Genomic DNA, 21,374 nt, shown 5'->3' on the forward strand with positions numbered 1-21,374 from the left:
GAAGAACCAAGATGTTATATTGTTATTATAGATACAACATCAAAATTAAAAACTCGAAAGAAAAAAAAAACAAAAGCAAAACATTACACCAGACGAACAAAATTTAAAAGACATAAAGAAATTAATTAGCTCAGAAAGATGTCAACTTAATTCAATTCATAAAAAAATAATTAATATATATAATTTCGAAGACAAAAAGAGAAAAAACAAAAAAATATATCATTGATGATTGATGACATTGAAAGCTCTCCACCACTTGAAGCGCGCTGCAGCTTCCTCTCCACCACCACCACCACCACCATTGAACCACCAACAACAGAATCTCAGATCCTTCAACACTGCAGAGATGCCTCACTCTCAAAAGCCGTCACTCTCCTCGACAAAACCCACATCATCTCCTCTTCCCATAAATCTATCATCTATGCCTCCCTCCTCCAAACCTCCACTAAGACCCACTCCTTCCTCCACGGTCCTCCACTGCCACGTCATCATGTCCGGCCTCGACACCGACCGCTTCGTCGGCAACAGCCTCCTCGCCTTCTACTTCAAGCTGGCCCCACACTTCTACCAAGCCCGCCGGATCTTCGACGGGCTTCTCTTCAAGGATGTCATTTCTTGGACTTCTATAATCTCAGGCTATGTTCATGTCGGTGATCCCAAAAGCTCACTTATCTTGTTCTCTCTGATGGTGGGCTTTGAAGGCCTTCAGCCTAATGCCTTCACACTTTCTGCTGTTATCAAGGCCTGCTCCGAACTTGGTTTATTGAGGCTCGGAAGGTGCTTCCAGGGGTTTTTGTGAGCCGTGGGTTCGACTCGAATCGAGTGGTTTCAAGTGTGTTGATTGATATGTATGGGAGGAATTTTGGTGTGGAGGATGCACGCAAAATGTTTGATGAATTGCTTGAACCGGATATTGTGTGCTGGACATCAGTTATTTCAGCGCTTATAAGGAATGATAGGTTTAAGGAGGCTGTGGAGTTGTTCTATAAGATTCATAGAGGTTGCGGGTTGGAACCGGATGGTTTTACCTTCGGGACATTGTTGGCTGCTTGTGGTAACTTGGGGTGGTTGAGACAGGGGAGAGAGGTGCATGCTAAGGTGGTTACTTCTGGGATATGTCGGAATGTGGTTGTTGAGAGTAGTCTTTTGGATATGTATGGTAAGTGTGATTCCGTTCGCCCGTTTAGAAAGTTTTAAGCCATCTTGATTTAACTCCTCCTTCTTAAGTTTAAGTAGAACCATCAATTGATATTAAGTGCAAGGTCTCAAGGAGTAAAATTTTACAACTTAGAGTAAAGATGCATGACCAACAATATGGATCCTAAGATCATGCCTTTCATTCTCACTGAAAGACAGTTTAATAACAGACTTCCATACTTCAATGGCAGCAACTATTCTTACTAGAAAGAGAAAATGAGAATCTTCGTGCAGTTAATCGACTACAACATCTAGAAGATCATCCTCAATGGACCAGACGTTCCCACTAAACAAAATGTTGATGGAGAAGTTGTGGCAAAAGAAGACAGTGAATGGACAGAGAAAAAAAAAGAAGAAAGTTGAACTCAAAGCCAAGGCAATCAACCCGATGCATTGTGCAATCAATTTTAAAGAATACAGAAAAGTGTCAAGGTACAAAATGGCTAAAGAAATATAGGACAAGCTCAGACTCGCCCATGAAGACACTAAACAAGTGAGGGATACCAGAATTGATATGCTGATGAAGGAGTATGAAATGCTCAGCATGAAAGAGGATGAGAGCATCAATCAAATATTCAAAAGGTTCTCAATAATCATCAACAATCTGGATGCCATGAGAAGGAGCTATTCTAAAGAAACCTTAGTGAGGAAGATCCTGAAGAACCTTACTAAAAAAAGGAAGTAAAAAGTACAGTCATTTCTGAAAGAAATGATTTGATAAAAATTATCTATGATGAGCTAAGAGCTCTTGGCCTATGAAACCACTCATATGTCTCAAGACAAAGATGATAGAAAGAAAAGTATAGCACTGAAATAAAAAATGACAGCCAAAGAAGAAGAATCTAATGACAGTTTCTTAGATGAAGAAATGGTGCTCTTTGCAAGAAAAATGAGAAGATTACTGAGATTCAAAAGCAAAGGCAAAGGAAACTCTTCATCCAAAGACTTCAAGAAAGATCAAGTCAAGTTCACATGCAACCTTTGCAAGGAACTAGGTCACTTCAAGTCAGATTGCCCTCAGCTAAAGAAAGGCGAAAAATCCAAGAAAGACAAAAAGAAGGTGATGATGGCAACATGGGAAGACTTGGAGAATGACACTAACTCTGAGAACTCAGATCAAGAAGCTCAGCTATGCCTGATGGTTGATCATGATGAAGAAGATGAGGTAGATCTCTCTGACTTATCTATTAATGAATTGCACTACATTATTAAAGACATTGCTGTGAATTCTAAGAAACTCTTAGATAAGTATGCTAAATGTAAGAAAGAAAATGAGACATTGAGGACAGAAAATGATTTTCTTTTGAAAAAGGTTAAGGCAACCGAAACTTGTAACGAAAATTTTTTAAAAAAAGAAAGTTGTGCTTTACGAGCTGAATTAGAGAAATTGAAACTCAAGCATAAGGTTACTGCTTCCACTTATTTGATTTCTAAAAACAAAAAGCTGAATGAACAAATTAAAAATCTGAATGAAAACTTAGCAAAGTTTGTTCAAAGTTCTCAAAATTTGAATAAACTGCTTGCTTTCAAAGGTTTGGGTCTGAAAAATCTAGACTTGGATTCAAAGAGAAAAGTAAGACTATTTTTAAACAAAATGTTTAAAAATCTGAAGCCTCCTCTTCCAAGTTTTTCAAACAAAAAGGCTTCAGTAAACCTCAGAAATCAATGAAAAAGAACCATTGCTATAAGTGCAATAGAAAAGGTCATGATCCTCCTCAATGTTTCATCTTTATAAGGTCTTTTGATAATGATAGTAAGTTATATAAAGTTGTTCATAATTTTAATGCTCTTGGACAACCAAGAAGATTTCACATCAAAGGATCCAAATGGATTTGGATACCTAAGGTTAATTGAAGAACATGCAGATTTGCCTTACATCCAAGAAGAAATTGGACATGTGGTATCTTGATAGTGAATTTTCAAGGCATATGAATGGAAAGGATACTTTCTTCATTAAACTCAACAAGTATGATGGAGGATTTATCACTTTCAGAGATAATGGTAAAGGTAAAATAATTGTCATTGGTAAGGTTGACAAAGATTTTTCTACTTGCATTGATAGTGTCTTTTTAATTGATGGGTTAAAGCATAATCTATTGAGCATAAGTTAATTGTGTGACCTTGGATATGCTGTAACCTTTAAAAAATCTGATTGTAGGGTTATAAATGAGAAAATGTGGGCTGTTTTATTTGTTGCCAAAAGAAGTGACATTATTTATGGTCTCACACTAGATGATCTTAAAGTTCAAAATGTAACCTGTTTCTCTTCAATGGAATCTGAAAAATGGATGTGGCACAAAAGATTAGGACATGCTAGCATGTTCCAAATCTCTAAACTTGTAAAGAGAGGCTTAGTAAGAGGTCTTCCTAATATAAAATGGGTAAACAAACAAAAGCCTATTTTAAATCCAAGGAATATGTCTCAACTAAGAAACCATTGGAGTTGTTGCATCTTGATCTGTTTGGACCAACTGGGACTCAAAGTATTAGAGGAAAAAGTTATGGAATGGTTATTGTAGATGTCTATACTAGGTTTGGCTGGGTGTTCTTTCTAACTCATAAACATGAAGCATTTTCTGTCTTTGAAAAGGTCAGCAAGAAGATTCAAATGAAAAGAGTTTAAAAATTACTTCAATTAGAAGTGATCATAACAAAGAGTTTAAAAATCAATACTTTGAATCTTTTTGTAATGAACTAGGCATATCACATAACTTCTCTTCTCCTAAAACACCTCAACAAAATGGTGCTGTAGAAAGAAGAAATAGAAGTTTACCAGAAATGGCTAGAGCTATGTTATATGAATATGAAGTTCCCAAGTTCTTATGGGCTGAAGCTGTGAATACAGCTTGCTATGTTTTAAATAGAACCATCATAAGAAAATTTTTGAAGAAAACTCCATATGAACTTTGGAAAGGACATCCTCCCAATCTTAGTTACTTTCATGTGTTTGGCTGCAAGTGTTTCAAACTGAATATCAAAGAAAATTTATGAAAATTTGATCCTAAAACACATGAAGGCATTTTTCTTTGTTATTCCACTTATAGAAAATCATATAGAGTATATGACAAGAACTCCAAAACTGTTGAGGAAACCATGCATGTCACATTCTGTGAGTCCAACACTGTTCCTAGTGTTTGCATTGATGATAACCCAGGTTTTGAAGTTGAATTGTCCAAGAATACTGAGTCAGTTCCTCAAAATTCAAGTTCTCATGAAGCTGCACCTGTTAGCAGCAAAAATCTCAATTCTGCAGGAGACAATTTGGAATTATCTCCTGTTGTAGCAGAAAATACTGATGCAGAGGCCATTATTGATCAAGAGGAACCTGAATCCTCAACTCAAACCAGAAGGCCCAAAGAATGGAAGTTTCTAAAAAACTATCCTGAGGAATTCATAATAGGTGATCCCTCCGAAAGAATATCAACTAGATCATCTTTGAAAAGAGCTGAACCCAACAACTTAGCTCTTATATCAAAGATTGAACCTCAAAATATCCAAGAAATACTTGCTGATCCATCTTGGGTATTAGCTATGAAGGAGGAATTACAACAGTTTGAGAAAAATTAAGTCTGGACCTTAGTGTCTCACTCAAATGGAAAGAAAGTCACTGGCACTAAATGGATTTTCAGAAACAAATTGGGTAAAGATGGAACCATTATCTGAAACAAGGCTAGATTGGTTGCTCAAGGCTATGATCAAGAGGAAGGGATTGATTTCGATGAATCCTTTGCACCTGTAGCTCGAATGGAAGCCATCAGATTACTCCTTGCATATGCAACTCATTGTGGCTTCAAGCTATTCCAAATAGACGTAAAATGTGCTTTCCTCAATGGTATAATAGATAGAGAGGTTTATGTGGCTCAACTACCTGGGTTTGAAAACAAATCTTTTTCTAACCGTGTTTTCAAGCTAGCTAAAGCCTTATATGGTTTAAGACAAGCTCCTAGAGTTTGGTATGAGAGGTTTAGCTCATTTTTACTGAAAAACAAATTTCAAAGAGGAGCCACTAACACCAGTTTATTTATTAAAAATTATAATGATCATTTTATTCTTGTGCAAGTTTATGTTGATGATATCTTTGGTTCGGCTAATGAGGCTTTATGTGCAGATTTTGCTAAGCTTATGACCAATAAATTTGATATGAGCATGATAGGAGAGATTAATTTCTTTCTAGGCTTGCAAATCAAACAAACTGCAGAAGGCATATTCATTCATCAAGAAAAATATGCAAAAGAACTTGTCAAGAAATTTGGGCTGGAATTTGCCAAGCCAATGGGAACCCCATGCATCCAAATATCAAGCTTGACAAAGATGAACATCCTAGAGATGTCGATGAGACTCGCTATAGAAGGACGATTGGTTCATTAATGTATCTAACCTCCTCAAGGCCCGATATCATCCAAAGTGTTGGAGTGTGCTCAAGGTTTCAATCAGAGCCTAAGGAATCACATCTCTCAACTGTCAAGAGGATCATTCATTATGTGCTTGGTACCACTGATTATGGCTTATGGTTTCTAATGACTGATTCCTTTCAATTAGTGGGTTTTTGTGATGCAGATTTTGCTAGAAACAGAATTGATAGAAGAAGCACAAGTGGCATGTGTTGCTTCCTTGGGAAGTCACTCATTGTTTGGTCAAGCAAGAAGCAAGCGACAATGGCACTTTCCACTGCCGAAGCTGAGTATATTGCAGCCTCCTCTTGCTGTTCTCAATTATTATGGCTGAAAACTCAATTAGTTGACTATAAGCTGAATGTTTCCAATATTCCATTGTTCTGTGACAACATGAGTGCCATAAATATTTCCAAAAACCCTATTTTGTACTCAAGAACAAAGCACATTGAAGTTTGATTTCATTCTATAAGAGAACATATGCAAAATGGAAATTTAGATATTCAGTTTGCTAAATCTGAAGGTCAGCTGGCTGATATTTTCACCAAACCATTGATAGAAGAGAGGTTCTGCAAATTACGGACTGAACTGGACATTCTTTCCTCATCCATGTTTTCTTAATGATTCTAATGTTGAGATTATTTGTGTTTTGTCTCATCAATCGAGCTGAGACTTTTCTGGGCAGATTATGAGTAAGCATCATTTAACTCAATTTCAGCTGTGAAAAGTGCCACTGTAGCTTGCTTCTTGCTTGACCAAACAATGAGTGATTTTCCAAGAAAGCAACACATGCCACTTGTGCTTCTTCTATCAATTTTATCCCCAGCAAAATCTGCATTACAAAAATCCACTAATTGAAAGGAATCAGTCTTTGAAAACCATAAACCATAATCGGTGGTACCAAACACATATAGGATGATCCTTTTGACAGCTGAGAGATGAGATTCCTTAGACTTTGATTGAAACCTAAAGTACACTCTAACACTTTGGATGATATCAGGCCTTGAGGAGGTTAGATACATCAAAGAGCCAATCATCCCTCTATAGCGTGTCTCATCAACATCTCTAGCATGCTTATCTTTGTCCAGCTTGATATTTGGATGTATAGGATTTCCCATTGGCTTGGCACATTCCAGCCCAAATTTCTTAACAAGTTCCTTTACATATTTTTCTTGATGAATGAATATGCCTTCTGCAGTTTCCTTAATTTGCAAACCTAGAAAGAAATTGAGCTCTCACATTATGCTCATATCAAATTCATTGGTCATAAGTTTAGCAAAATCTACACACAAAACCTCATTAGCCGAACCAAAGATAATATCATCAACATAAACTTGCACAAGAATAAAATGATCATTATAATTCTTAATAAATAAATTAATGTCAATGGCTCCTCTTTGAAAATTATTTTTTAATAAAAATGGGCTAAACCTCTCATACCAAGCTCTAGGAGCTTGTCTTAAACCATATAAGGATTTAACTAGTTTGAAAACATGGTTAGGAAAAGTTTTGTTTTCAAACCCGGGTGGTTGAGCCACATAAACCTCTCTATCTATTATACCATTGAGGAAAGCACATTTTACGTCTATTTGGAATAGCTTGAAGCCACAATGAGTTGCATATGCAAGGAGTAATCTGATGGCTTCCATTCGAGCTACAGGTGCAAAGGATTCATCGAAATCAATCCCTTCCTCTTGATCATAGCCTTGAGCAACCAATCTAGCCTTGTTTCAGATAATGGTTCCATCTTTACCCAATTTGTTTCTGAAAATCTATTTAGTGCCAGTGACTTTCTTTCCATTTGAGTGAGACACTAAGGTCCAGACTTAATTTTTCTCAAACTGCTGTAATTCCTCCTTCATAGCTAATACCCAAGATGGATCAGCAAGTATTTCTTGGATATTTTGAGGTTCAATCTTTGATATAAGAGCTAAGTTGTTGGGTTCAGCTCTTTTCAAAGATGATCTAGTTGATATTCTTTCGGAGGGATCACCTATTATGAATTCCTCAGGATAGTTTTTTAGAAACTTCCATTCCCTGGGCCTTCTGATTTGAGTTGAGGATTCAGGTTCCTCTTGATCAATAATGGCCTCTGCATCAGTATTTTCTGCTACAACATGAGATAATTCCAAATTGTCTCTTGCAGAATTGGGATTTTCGTTGCTAACAGGTGCAGCTTCATGAGAACTTGAATTTTGAGGAACTGACTCAGTATTCTTGGGCAATTCAGCTTCAAAACCTGGGCTATCATCAATGCAAATACTAGGAACAGTGTTAGACTCACAGAATGTAACATGCATGGTTTCCTCAACAGTTTTGGAGTTCTTGTTATATACTCTATATGCTTTGCTATAAGTGGAATAACCAAGAAAAATGTCTTCATGTGTTTTAGGATCAAATTTTCCTAAATTTTCTTTGATATTCAGTATGAAACACTTGCAGCCAAACAAATGAAAGTAACTAAGATTGGGAGGATGTCCTTTCCAAAGTTCATATGGAGTTTTCTTAAAAAACTTCCTTATGATGGTTCAATTTAAAACATAGCAAGCTGTATTCACAGCTTCAGCCGATAAGAACTTGGGAACTTCATATTCACATAACATAGCTCTAGCAATTTCTTGTAAACTTCTATTTCTTCTTTCTGCCACACCATATTGTTGAGGTGTTATAGGACAAGAGAAGTTATGTGATATGCCTAGTTCATCACAAAAAGATTCAAAGTATTGATTTTCAAATTCTTTACTATGGTCACTTCTAATTGAAACAATATTTAAACTCTTTTCATTTTGAATCTTTTTTCTAAATTTTTCAAAAACATAAAAAGCCTCACGTTTATGAGTAAGAAAGAATACCCAACCAAACTTAGTATAGTCATCCACAATTACCATGCCATAACTTTTTCCTCCAAGACTTTGAGTCCTAGTTGGTCCAAACAGATCAAGATGCAATAACTTCAATGGTTTCTTAGTTGAGACATCTTCCTTGGGTTTGAAAGAGGTTTTTATTTGTTTACCCATTTTACAAGCATCATATGTGATGTCCTTATCAAATTTGATATTAGAAAGACCTCTTACTAAGCCTCTCTTTTAACAAGCTTAGAGATTTGGAACTAGGGGTGTCAAAAATCCCCAGGAAGCGGGGATCCCCGCGGGGACCGCCCCGAATGGGGCCCCGATGGCGGGGAATTTTTCCTGCGGGGACGGGGATGGGGGACAAAATTCCCCCGAAACAGATGCGGGGACCCGAGCGGGGATCCCCATCCCCGTCCCCGTATTCCCCACAATTGCCAAATATATTAAATTACTTAAATATCCTTATGAATTTAATTTTTATTATGGTTTTTAAGTAATTTCACTTTGCATATATATATATATATACAAAAGTTAACCCTAAGTCCCTAACTCCTCTTCCCAATTCCAGTTCCCACTTCCAACAGAGAGCGCCGCAACCTTCGAGTTTCCAGTTAACCCTAACTCTCCTTCATCTCTGCATTCTCTCCGTCGTCCCAAGCTCCTAGCCAGCAACCTCCGACCACCATCGTCACGGCCTCGTCACTATCTGTTTCAGCCGGCCCATACTGCATCATCACCGCACCGCCCCGTGCGCCCTGTTCCGTTCGCTCTCTTCCCGTCGTTCGTCACTCTTCTCGTCACCGGCGTTTCTGACCTCTTCAGCCATTTCTCTCTTATCCCTGCTAAGATTCACTACTCTCTCCTTTTCTTCTTTTATTTTGGGATTTCAGTTTAGGTTTTTGCTTTTTTTCATGAATTTGATGGTGATTTTGATTTTTTGAAGTTGGTGGCTGTTGTTTTTGTTAATGGATATTTTGTTCTATGAATTTCTGATAATTGGTGGCTGTTTTTTCATTATTTTCATACTTTAATTTTTTTATATTCCATTAATTCTGAATTCTGATTTTATTAGCTGTTGTTTGTTGATGAGTTTATGCTATGCTATTCTGTATTAATAATTTATATTTTGTAGAATGAAAAATTCTGATTTGTTGCACCATTTACATATTGAATTATAACCCAAAACGGTGATACATGAATCAACTAAACATAAAGCTGATTCACCTTCTTATTGTGCTTAATTTATTGGTTGAGCTACTTTAGTACAAGGATTAAGTGTGTTTCAAGCCTCAAGTTTCAGGTTCTCTGTTTGTTGTAGTAAGTGTTAGTTATGAGTTTTGATTGCACTTAGGATTCAGTATAGTATTAGTTCTAAACTTAAGTGTTCACCAACTGTAATTTCTGACTTTAATATGTATGTACACGGATTTAAGAAAACTCCCCTTGCAGTGCAAAATGTGATTGATTGCATGTGGTTGGAAGAAAGTAATACATAGGTTTCAATCCTTGAGAGTGATGTAATTAGTAATTTGAAATTATGTTTTAATCCAAGTTAAAGCATAGATATTTTTTTTGGGCATTTTGTCTTTAATTATTTTCTCTATAGATTTTTTTTCTTGTAATTCTGAAATTGGAATATATTATTCCCAGTGGTTCCTCCAAATTAAGTTATCTTGGCATTTGGATTGATTAGCTGAAGTTAGAAATAGTTAAAAGGTTAGCTGGCCAAAATGAGATGATGAAAAACAAAAAATACTAAGTGAGATCTTTAGAATATTGATTACTTAAGGGATGTAAAATAAGCAATCTGACTTCAAAAAATGACCAAAACACAAGCTCTATAAACTGTTACTGCATGTGTATGTAATCCATAACATCACATGTTTGATATTTTTCTATATTATAGAAATAATTAATGATCATACTGTATGTAATCCATAACATCACATGTTTGATATTTTTCTATATTATAGAAATAATTAATGATCATACTGTATGTAATCCATAACATCACATGTTTGATATTTTTCTATATTATAGAAATGATTAAAGATCATACTATTTTCCTGAAGTTTATTTTCTGAGCCACAAATTAGTAGTATGCTGTTTCCTGGTGCGGGATTAATTATATTGAATTAGAAAAGTACAATAACGAAAAAGTCACTTAATAATTTGTTTCTGAGCATTGGATACACTCTTCAGGTAAAAGTACTAATAACTCACACTACAAGAAACGTCGTTAAAATCGACGGCCAAATCGACGGCTTAGCCGTCGATAATATTGAAATTCGACGGCAAAATAAACGGGGCAGTTGGTCGCTATAACGCTTGTCGATTTTTTAAAATGCTAATAAAATCGACGGCTTTCATGGCCGTCGATAATAATTTAATAAAATCGACGTTTTTTCCGTCTGTAATATGGGTGTGAGAATTTTACACTCTTAATAAAATCGACAACATTGCCGTCGATATTATTATTTAAAATCGACGTCTTCTTTGTCGATAATTGATTCAATAAAATCGACAGCTTTTTTGTCGATATTTAACTCAATAAAATCAACAACACTTGATATTTAACTCAAAAAAATCAACAACACTGCTGTCTATAATATGTTTAATAAAATCGATGTTTGATATGTGCATGAATAAAATCGACAATTTTGCCGTCGATTTAATTGTTTATTTTGTCTATATTAACTTTTAAAAGCGACAACTTTGCCGTCGATTTTAATAGTTATATGTTTTATTTTTTTTTTCTATTTGAAAAATAGTAAACCGTTAAACAAATAAACTTTTAAATATAAAAATAAAATTTAAACAGAATATTAAATAACAAGACAAATAAACTTTTAAATATAAAAATAAAATTTATACTAAATATTAGATAATGAGTTTACAAACTTATCAAAATAATAAATAACCCTCTAACATAAAGACTCAAGACAAGATAAATAACTAAACTTAGATTTATATTCGTTTAAATTGCAATCTACTAATAATACAAAATATTCAAAGTAAAGTAATTAAATAACCTACTCATACTCGTCTAAATAATCATCTGAGTCATCAAAATCGTCAGAATCATCCTCCCTTTGAGAACTCTGTGGTTGTCCTGGTCGCTGCAGAATAGGTGGGAGTTTTCTACCTGGGGCTGGGGTTGGGACTGGGACTGGGGCTGGGGCTGTGCTTTTCTGAGAGCTTGGGAAAGTAAAAGGAGGAGGTGGGGGAACACGTGATCCAGAACTACTAGGACCCATGGCTCTCACATACTCAGTCAAACTACTCAACTGATGACTAAATTGATCCATCTGTGAGTTACTGGTGTTGAGATCCTCACGCAAGGATTCAACAGTCTGTTGCCACTCTCTTTTCTCCCTTTGGTAGCGGTCTTCAAGCTCTCTATATTTAGCGGCATGTTGTTCAACTTCCCTATTGAGTATTATGATTCGTTCTCTAAGATCCAAAACATCAGCGCTGGTGGTCGTGGTTGGCCCATCAACTCGAGGCCGCACCATGGAAGAGTCCCTTACCTCACCCATACCATATACCCTACCTCTTCGTTTTCCACCCACTGTCTCAATCCATATGCTTTCCTCAGAGACAGGCGGTGGATCAGTTACACCAGCCTCTATAGCAGCCTGCCGCTCTTGCTCAGCCTGAAACATACGCTCTTGAAATATATCCTACAATGAGGAGAAATGATTGATAAACTGCTATAAGTATTAATAAGGCATAACAATTAGATAACAAAATAGTTACAATTAATAAAGGCAAGTTACCTTTGTCTTTCGAGAGTGTTCATCAACCCATTGAGTCCTATCCTCTTTGCGAGTATGAGTGTGCTAAAAAAACTCATCCATACGTGATGGTCTTCCAAGCGAATGATTCTACATAATGAGAGAAATAATATGACACACTGTCACTGATTGAGGAAAAAATTGCATATAGTACTGTTGCATAATGAGGAAAAAATAGTTAAAAAGCAGAATAAAAGCAAAATCATAATAGAACAAGCTCATTTTATTTAAAACCTCAATGGGAGACGTGACAATAAGAAGCTAGACATGGTTTAATGGACTTCAAGATCACAATCAGTGGTCAAAACTCACATTTAGTTGCAACTTAATAATCCATCAAGCTCATTTTGTTTCAATAAATCATAACACAAGCAGAAATAACAGCATGCAGTGTATGGACAAGGGATTATAATTGATGAACCATGACCTTCAAAACTTAGATATTCCAATAAGAAAATTAACACTGCTGTGAGTTTTTTCTTACTTGTTTGGCCTTAAGAAATTTTCAGAACAGCAAATATCAAAGTAAAGATTATCTTTAAGTAAAAAAGAGGGTTCTATAAGCAACTTACCAAGCGTAATCTCGCTTCTGGAAAGGTGGTGCCTCCTGCAGTATGAAGGGAAGTACCTCGAGTTGATTTTCTGGCAGCTGTATTTCTTGTCTGTAATTGTCTATAGGCATCAGTGTTCCAACGTCTCATCAATTCACCAAGAACTTCTGGTGGGATCCAATATGGACGGGCACCTTTTTTGCGAATGGCATGGAGCATACCTCGCAAGCGCTTGGCAGCCCTAAACCTCCAAGCTTGATAGATATCATCCTCCTCCGTATCAATAATGTCAAAGCATTTCTATTTAAAAAAAATCATTGGAATAAAATTTAGCCTCTGAACAGATACAAATTTTAGGAGTGATATAAAGGTGACTTCATGTTCAATGTAGGAGTTGGTAATCTATTAATTAAAAATGTGGCAGTGAGGAAGGTATCTTTTACTTTTCATAACTGGAAGAAACACAGCAAATTTTTTACTTTTCATAACTGGCAACCATCGAATTTTTGAGACTACCAAAAATTCAAGAGTTTCTATCCAGGAACTAAAGAAATAAAATTTCCAGCACTGAACAACTTGTCTATTAAATAGGGTTTATAAAGAAGAAATAATTTAATGTTGATTCATGGCAAGGACTATGGCTCTAAACAGAGTTTATAAAGAAGAAATAATTTAATGATAAAATGGCAAGATCTAGTAACAAGACACCTAAAAAAACTATATAAAAACAGTTCCCCATTTTCTATCATTAACTATTTCTAATGGCAAAAAGCTCAACAACCTGAGTTGTTCATATTTATATATTTTCCAAAACAGCACATGATTTAGTAATGCAAACAGTACTAATGTCAAAATGGATAATAGAACCGCGGGGAGGGGGGTTAAAGTTCAACTGCTATAGAAAATAACTAGAAACCCTCAAAAGAGAGAGCTATTAGCCTACTACTTTTTAGTATTTACTAGTGGATCTAACTGTGCATACTGGTTTTTGGGTCAAAATCTTAAATTCCTATATATTCAACTCTTTCATTCTTTTGTAAGGAAAAGGAAGCATGTGAAACAATATTTTATTGCCAGATCTGTTCATAGAAATTACATTTCTTGTTGTTCCTGTTTATTTTTTTCAATTAAAAAAAACTGTATTATAATTAGACAAATATAGATCCTAAATGTAGATCTACACACAGAATTTGAAGTTCATGCTCTCTAGCACATTTTTAGCAAAATATCAACAACAGAGATAACTGCAACAATTATTGGGTGTTCAGTTCAGCATTACAAATTCCCTCCCTCCATATGTTTTGTCAATCAATAAACAAACTAAATTAAAAATCTAAATTTAAAACCTAATTACTAAATCATCCATTAAAAACCAATCAAAAAACTAATTATCAAAAATATGAAACCCCAAATCAACAAATTAATTAGCTAAGTAGGGGAGCAGGGAAGTAGGGAAGAATCCAAACACAAGCAGGGGAGCAGGTAACTCACCCTCACCAGGCCATTGGATAAGCACGAGCTAGCAGCGACGGCAAGTAGAACCAGCGACAATGGCGAAGGGAACTTCGGAACCAGCGACGGTAAGTGCTTTCAAATTACGTGCTCCTGCCTGTCATCCTTAACAACATTCAATTCTTATCAAATGCATGTTGAATCAAATAACTTATGAATAAACCCTAAACAAAGAAGAAAGAATGGAAACTGACCCTCGCTGGAGTTCTACCTCACTGAAAACCCTTGGTTTGAGTAAGGCGTCGGAGTGGGGTTTATGGTTGAGAGAGTGTGTGTGTTGAGGAGCGCCGGCGAAGCAACCGTGACGGAGCGGCGACGGCAGCGGAGAATGACGCAGGTTGGTGCTGAAATAGGGAATTTGGGGGTAAAAGGGAATTGTGTTTCTGAATTCTCTGTACGCGGGAAGTGGATGGGGGTAAGTAATTTTTAATGACAAAAATCGACGGCACATTTGTCGATTTTAAATTAAAAACAATCGACAGTCTATGCGTCTATTTTATTTATTAAATCTATACCATTTATTTGGTTTTAGAAAACGATCTAGACCGTTAAAATTTCTCGACGGTAATTATTGTCGATATTTTAATTAATAAAATCGACGTCATTTTCGTCGAATTTAAAATAAAATTATTTTCGGCCCCAAGTTTGTCGATAATGTAACGATAATATTATGTATCATAATATTATCGACGACCTAGCCGTCGATTTTAATATTTTATTTTTAATTATTTTTTTCCAGCAATATCGACAGCAAGCCGTCGATAAATATCGACGGCAGAAATAACCGTCGATTTTTAGTGTCGAAAAAAACGTTTTTTCTAGTAGTGTCAAATTTTATTTCGTATTAAAGTTCAATTTCATGTTAAATTTAACTCTCGTAAATTGTTGGTTGATATAATATAGGTAAATCAGGGTCAAAAATTTCAATTCCTTGGGACTATATGATGGATATGGAGATTTAAGAGTTTAGGTAATTATTTTTTTATTATGTCAATTCTTATTAATTATATGGTATTCTTGTTTATGATGTATGTTAACATATTCATGTTTGTGTTGTATTTTAACAGAGAACATGGAGTTGTTTGTTGGAAGTTGAAGACTTTATTTTATGGTTTTTTAAAGAATGGATGTTATATTTTAAAATTTCGTTTTATGAACTATGATCACTTAATTTTATATTTCTTTATTTGTAAGTTGTAATCATGGATAAAATATATATGTTTGTGTGTTGTTTTGACATTTTGTGATTTTTTTTATATTTTTTTAAATTTTTATGGTAATTTTCATATAAATGTTCAACATAAGCAGATGGGGAATGGGGACTCGCGGGGAACACGGGGAACGTGGGGAATGGGGATGGGGGCAATTATTCCCCCACGGCGGGGAATGGGGCGGGGACGGGGATAAAATTTGAGGGCGGGGACGGGGAGCAGGGAGGCATCCCCCGCCCCTGCCCCGCCCCATTGACACCCCTATTTGGAACATGCTAGCATGTCCTAATCTCTTATGCCACATCCATTTTTCGGATTCCATTGAAGAGAAACAGGTTACATTTTGAATTTTAAGATCATCTAGTGTGAGACCATAAACATTGTCACTTCTTTTGACAACAAATAAAATAGCTCCTGTTTTCTCATTAATGACCCTACAATCAGATTTTCTAAAGGTTACAGCATATCCAAGGTCACATAATTGACTTATACTCAACAGATTACGCTTTAACCCATCAACTAAAAAGACACTATCAATGCAAGTAGAAAAATCTTTGCCAACCATACCAATGGCAATTATTTTACCTTTACCATTATCTCCGAAAGTGACAAATCCTCCATCATACTTGTTGAGTTTAATGAAGAAAGTATCATTTCCGGTCATATGCCTTGAACATCCACTATCAAGATACTACATGTCCAATTTATTCTTGGATGTAAGGCAAACCTGCATGTTCTTCAACTAACCTTAGGTATCCAAATCCATTTGGATCCTTTGATGTAAAATCTTCTTGGTTGTCCAAGAACATTGAAATCATGAACAACTTTATATAATTTACTATCATTACCAAAAGACCTTATAAAGATGAAACATTGAGGAGGATTATGACCTTTTCTATTGCACTTGTAGCAATGGTTCTTGCTCACTGATTTTTTAGGTTTGCTGAAACCTTTAGGTTTGAAAAACTTGGAAGAGTAAACTTTAGATTTTTGAACATTTTGTTTGAAAACAACCTTAATTTCCTCTTTGAATCCAAGTCCAGATTTCTCAGACCCAAACTTTTAACATGCAAGTAATTTATCTAGATTTGGGAACCTTGAACAAACTTTACTAAGTCTTTATTCAGATTTTTAATTTGTTCATTCAACTTTTTATTTTCAGAAATAAAATAAGTAGAGGCAGTATTTTCTTCTTTCAAAAGATTTTCATTACAGATTTTGGTTGCCTTAACCTTTTTCAAAAGAAGATCATTTTCTGTCCTCAATGCTTCATTTTCTTTCTTACATTTAGCATACTTATCTAAGAGTTTCTTAGAATTTACAATAATGTCTTTAATAATGTAGTGCAATTCATCAATCGATAAGTTTGATAGATCTACCTCATCTTCATCATCATGATCAGCCATCAGACATAGCTGAGCTTCTTGATCTGAGTTCTCAGAGCTGGTGTCATTCTCCAAGTGTTCCCATGTTACTATCATCACTTTCTTTTTGTCTTTCTTGGATTTTTTGCCTTTCTTTAGTTGAAGACAATCTGGCTTGAAGTGTCATGGTTTCTTGCAATGGTGGCATGTGAACTTGACTTGATCTTTCTTGAAGTCTCTGGATGAAGAACTTCCTTTGCCTTTGCTTTTGAATCTCAGTAATCTTCTCATTTTTCTTGCAAAGATCACCATTTCTTCATCTGAGAAAATGTCATCAGATTCTTCTTCTTTGGCTGTCATTCTTGATTTCAGTGTTATACTTTTCTTTTTTTATCTTTGTCTCGAGCCATGTGAGTGGTTTCGTAGGCCAGCAGCTTACCTCTTAGCTCATCATAGGTGATTTTGATCAAATCATTCCTTTCAGAGATGGCTGTGCTTTTTACTTCCTATTTCTTAGTAAGACTCCTAAGGATCTTCCTCACTAAGGTTTCTTTAGAATAGCTCCTTCTCATAGCATCCAGATTATTGATGATTATTGAGAACCTTTCGAACATTTGATCGATGCTCCCATCCTCCTTAATGCTGAACATTTCATACTCTTTCATCAACATGTCAATTCTAGTCTCCCTTACTTGATTAGTGCCTTCATGAGTGACTCTGAACTTGTCCCATATTTCTTTCACCGTCTTGCACCTTGACAGTTTTCTGAATTCTTCAAAACTGATTGCACAGTGCATCAGGTTGACTGCCTTGGCATTGAGTTCAACCTTCTTCTTTTCTTCCTCTGTCCACTCGCTGTCTTCTTTTGCCACAACTTCTCCATCAGTATTTTGTTTAGTGGGAACTTCTGGTCCGTTGAGGATGATCTTTCAGATGTTGTAGTCGATTGAATGTACGAATATTCTCATTCTCTCTTTCCAGTAAGAATAGTTGCTGCCATTGAAGTAGGGAGGTCTATTGTTAGACTGCCCTTCAGTGAGAGTGAAAGCTATGATGTTAGGACCTATATTGTTGGCCATGGATCTTTACTCCAAGCTGTGAAGCTTGACTCCTTGAGAGCTTTCTCTGATACCAATTGATGGTTCTACCTGAACTTGAAAAGGGGGGTTGAATCAAGTTGGCTTAAAACTTAAAGTTTCAATCTGTTTTCTGTTTTAACAGAAGCTTAAGTTGCAGGAGATTATTTTATTTTGTCTCGTATGAAGAACAAGTAAAGAGTAGAGAAGAGGAGAAAAAGGCCAGCATGTATCCTGGTTCAGATTCTTAGTGCAATGAATCCTACGTCCAGTCTCCACCACAAACCATGATGGAATTTTCACTATAATCCACTGATTACATTCACCAATACTATTGAATTACTCCCTAATTCAACTGATATCTATCCCTAAGATTTCTTCACCAAAGCTTAGTAACCCAAAGTGTTGTCCAAACTTGGAAGGAGAATCTAAACAGATTCTAACTCACCAAGTGCTAAGTCAACTTGGCAAGAAGAACTAATCCTAGTTTATCAACTCAATTACATCAGAAATCAGTGGCTCTTTTGCATCATTCTTGCATTTTTTCTCTTGCCTTTTCAACTCACAAGATCAGCCTTTTTCTCAAAACAGAAAATGACACAAGACAGCTATAACAATAAAAATAAAAACTTAATCTTGAGTAGAAGAAAAATATTTCAGCTCCATATTTGAGATGATGCTCTGCATTTGTGCTTTCTTTTTCTTGTTGTGAAATGTTGGAATGAGGCTTGTTATATTTCTTTCACTTGCCTTTAATTTTTGCCTCTTTCATTTGCTTGTCATTGCTGTCCGTTGGAGCTGTCACTGCTGGGATGCAGTCCTTCTTCATCATGCTCCACTATCTCTGCTGGATGAGGAGCCCATCCACCACCTCTGTTGTCTTTTATTTTTCTTTCTTCCTTGGCATACACTCCTTTTTTTTGCTCCATAACCCCTACTGCTATAGCTATTAGAAAGTTTGTGTTTTGCTCATCCACTAGCCGAATGTTGCTCAGATGATATCCTTAGGATAGTGGAGATGTCCTTGTGTCCTTCTTGCTTTCATAGAGCCACACCTATCCTTGCATGGTTGTTGTTCCCTTATTTTTTCAGTTGTCCTCACTCTTTCTTTAGCAACACATAGCCTTGTATTTACTGAACTGTGCTATGATGAGATTTGGGCTTGTTTATTATTCTTGGAGCACTAAGGAACAAATGAGTTGCCTTCTATTTGCTGTGATGGGCTTAAAGTTTGGAGATGTAACACTTTAATTTGCTGAAGCATTACTGGAGTGGGCTGAAGCAACATTTGATTGGGCCTGCATCACTTAACACACAATTAAACACATTTGGGCTTTAACCCAATAGATGTTTGTCATCATTTATAAAACCCAAAATCAAACTAAGCTTAACAGTTTTGATAGGATGAGGAATAAGAATTTGGTGTCATAAACTGCTATACTTGGCACATATTGTCATATTCGAGAGTATGAGACTATGCTCAATCTTGTTAGGGAGAATGTGATTGTGGATGTTTACATCTTGGGGACTATTGCTCGGGACTCACTGCTACGAGACAGGGAAAAGAGGTTCATTGTATGTATGTGAGAAAGGGTGGTTAGAGAAACATTATAGTGGAGTCAGCCTTGGTTGATCTATATGCAAAATGTGGGTACGTTGATTTTGGGTATAGGTTGTTTCTGAGTATGCAAGTTCGAAATCTGATAACATGGAACTCAATGATTGGTGGGTTTGCACAGAATGGAAGAGGGATGGTAGCATTAGCCTTGTTTGAAGATATGATCAAAGAAGGGATGCAGCCTGATTATATCACTTTTATTAATATTCTCTTTGCTTGCAGTCATACTGGTTTGGTTAATGAAGGGAGAGAATATTTTACTTCAATGACAAAGAAATATGAGATTCAGTCTGGAGTTGAGCATTACAATTGCATGATTGATCTACTAGGTCGTGCTGAACTGATAGAGGAGGCTGAGATTTTGTTGGAAAATTTGAATTGTAGGCACGATCAGTCACTTTGGGCAGTACTTCTTGGAACTTGCACTAGGTGCTCAGACTATATCACTGCAGAACGCATAGCCAAAAAGATGATTGAGCTACAACCAGGATTCCATTTAAGTTATGTTCTGCTTGGTAACATTTATAGAACAGTTGGTAGGTGGAATGATGCTATAGCAATCAGGAAGTTAATGGAGGATAGAGGGGTTAAGAAGATGCCTGGCAAGAGCTAGATTGAATGTGAGAATAAAAGAGATCTTATTTTGATCTGGCCAACATGGAGGAAGCTGTGTGATGATAGAATTTGGAAGGATGGATCAATTAACATCATGAACTTTTTTTTAATCTCAATTCAATGAAAGCTAATTGATCTTGGTCTATAAGATAAAGTGATTTATTCCTAAAGATACAAAAAAAATTAGTCCAGCTACACATTCAAGTTTTTTTTGGTAACTAAGTCTAATCAAATTGGCCAAAACTTAACAAAAATTACTTTCATTACACACGCACTTTATTAACGCAAACATATTCACATATTATTCTTCTTCGCATTCCTCCTTCTTCTTCGTCACGTTCTTTCTCCGTCTTTGCACTTTTTCTCTCAATCGTTATTCTTTTATTGCTGTTACGATTTTTAGGTTCATTTGTGTGTTAATTGAAGTTTATCTGATACTACTGATTAGGGGTGTACATGGCCCGGCCCGGGTCAAAGACCCGGCCCGGCCCTGAACACTTTAGGGGCTAATTTAATGTGATTTTATCGGGTCTAGGGTCAGGTAAGGGTCTCAAAAATAGATCCGGTCATTATTTCAGGTCGGGTCCGAGCCATAGCTCGGGTCACCCGAATTCGGCCCGGTGACCCGGTCATCATACACGATTAATATTTTGTGTTATCAGTAATGGATGATGGTTATTCTTATGTGGAATTTAAATATTGTAAACCTTAATATTTTGTGTTATTAGTCATTATAAGATTATAAGTGCATATTTTATGTTTAAAATGCATAAGACTTTAGACTAATGCATAATATTGTGTTATTTGTATTGATTTAAATATTTAGTGTTATTAAACTATTGGTATTGATTATGGTTATGCTTTAATTTTAGAGAAGGGTTGGTTCTTGTTATATTTTTTTAAGTGAATTTTACTATGTGAATTGTGAAATAATAGTTGAAAATTAGGTAATTTTTACATGCTAAAGACCCGATTTTCACCCGTCTCGAAGGTGCGTAAGTTTCATCCGGTCTATAATCGGATTAGGGTTTAAAAATTAGGTCCGGTTTATATTTTGAGTTGGGTATGGATTAAGCTGAATTCGGTGTTGTCTGGCCCATTTACACCCCTACTACTAATAAGTATTGACCAAATGGTAATTAATATAGGTAACATACATATTTGAACAGTAATCACCCTTGGGAGCCACT

General features: G+C 35.9%; 1 protein-coding gene and 1 pseudogene across 1 annotated transcript; one reads left to right on the plus strand and one right to left on the minus strand.

Moving 5' to 3' along the window:
- The first annotated feature begins 225 nt into the window (after positions 1-225).
- LOC107461361 (pentatricopeptide repeat-containing protein At1g03540-like) lies at positions 226-20,182 on the plus strand (annotated as a pseudogene).
- Positions 11,371-13,083, minus strand: LOC107461458 (uncharacterized). The gene is made up of 3 exons (XM_016079947.3): positions 12,810-13,083; positions 12,220-12,327; positions 11,371-12,123 (listed from the first exon to the last, which is right to left on the minus strand). The coding sequence occupies exon 3, from the start codon at positions 12,103-12,105 to the stop codon at positions 11,473-11,475; it is 633 nt and encodes a 210-aa protein (XP_015935433.1). The 5' UTR covers positions 12,106-12,123; positions 12,220-12,327; positions 12,810-13,083; the 3' UTR covers positions 11,371-11,472.
- Positions 20,183-21,374: the final 1,192 nt, after the last annotated feature.

This window comes from Arachis duranensis, chromosome 8 (genome assembly GCF_000817695.3).
Source record: "Arachis duranensis cultivar V14167 chromosome 8, aradu.V14167.gnm2.J7QH, whole genome shotgun sequence".
Taxonomy (NCBI): domain Eukaryota; kingdom Viridiplantae; phylum Streptophyta; class Magnoliopsida; order Fabales; family Fabaceae; genus Arachis; species Arachis duranensis.

What these genes read in the sequence shown, in the direction of transcription:
- LOC107461458 (XM_016079947.3), bottom strand. Translation starts at nt 12,105, where the DNA reads ATGTTTCAGGCTGAGCAAGAGCGGCAGGCTGCTATAGAGGCTGGTGTA.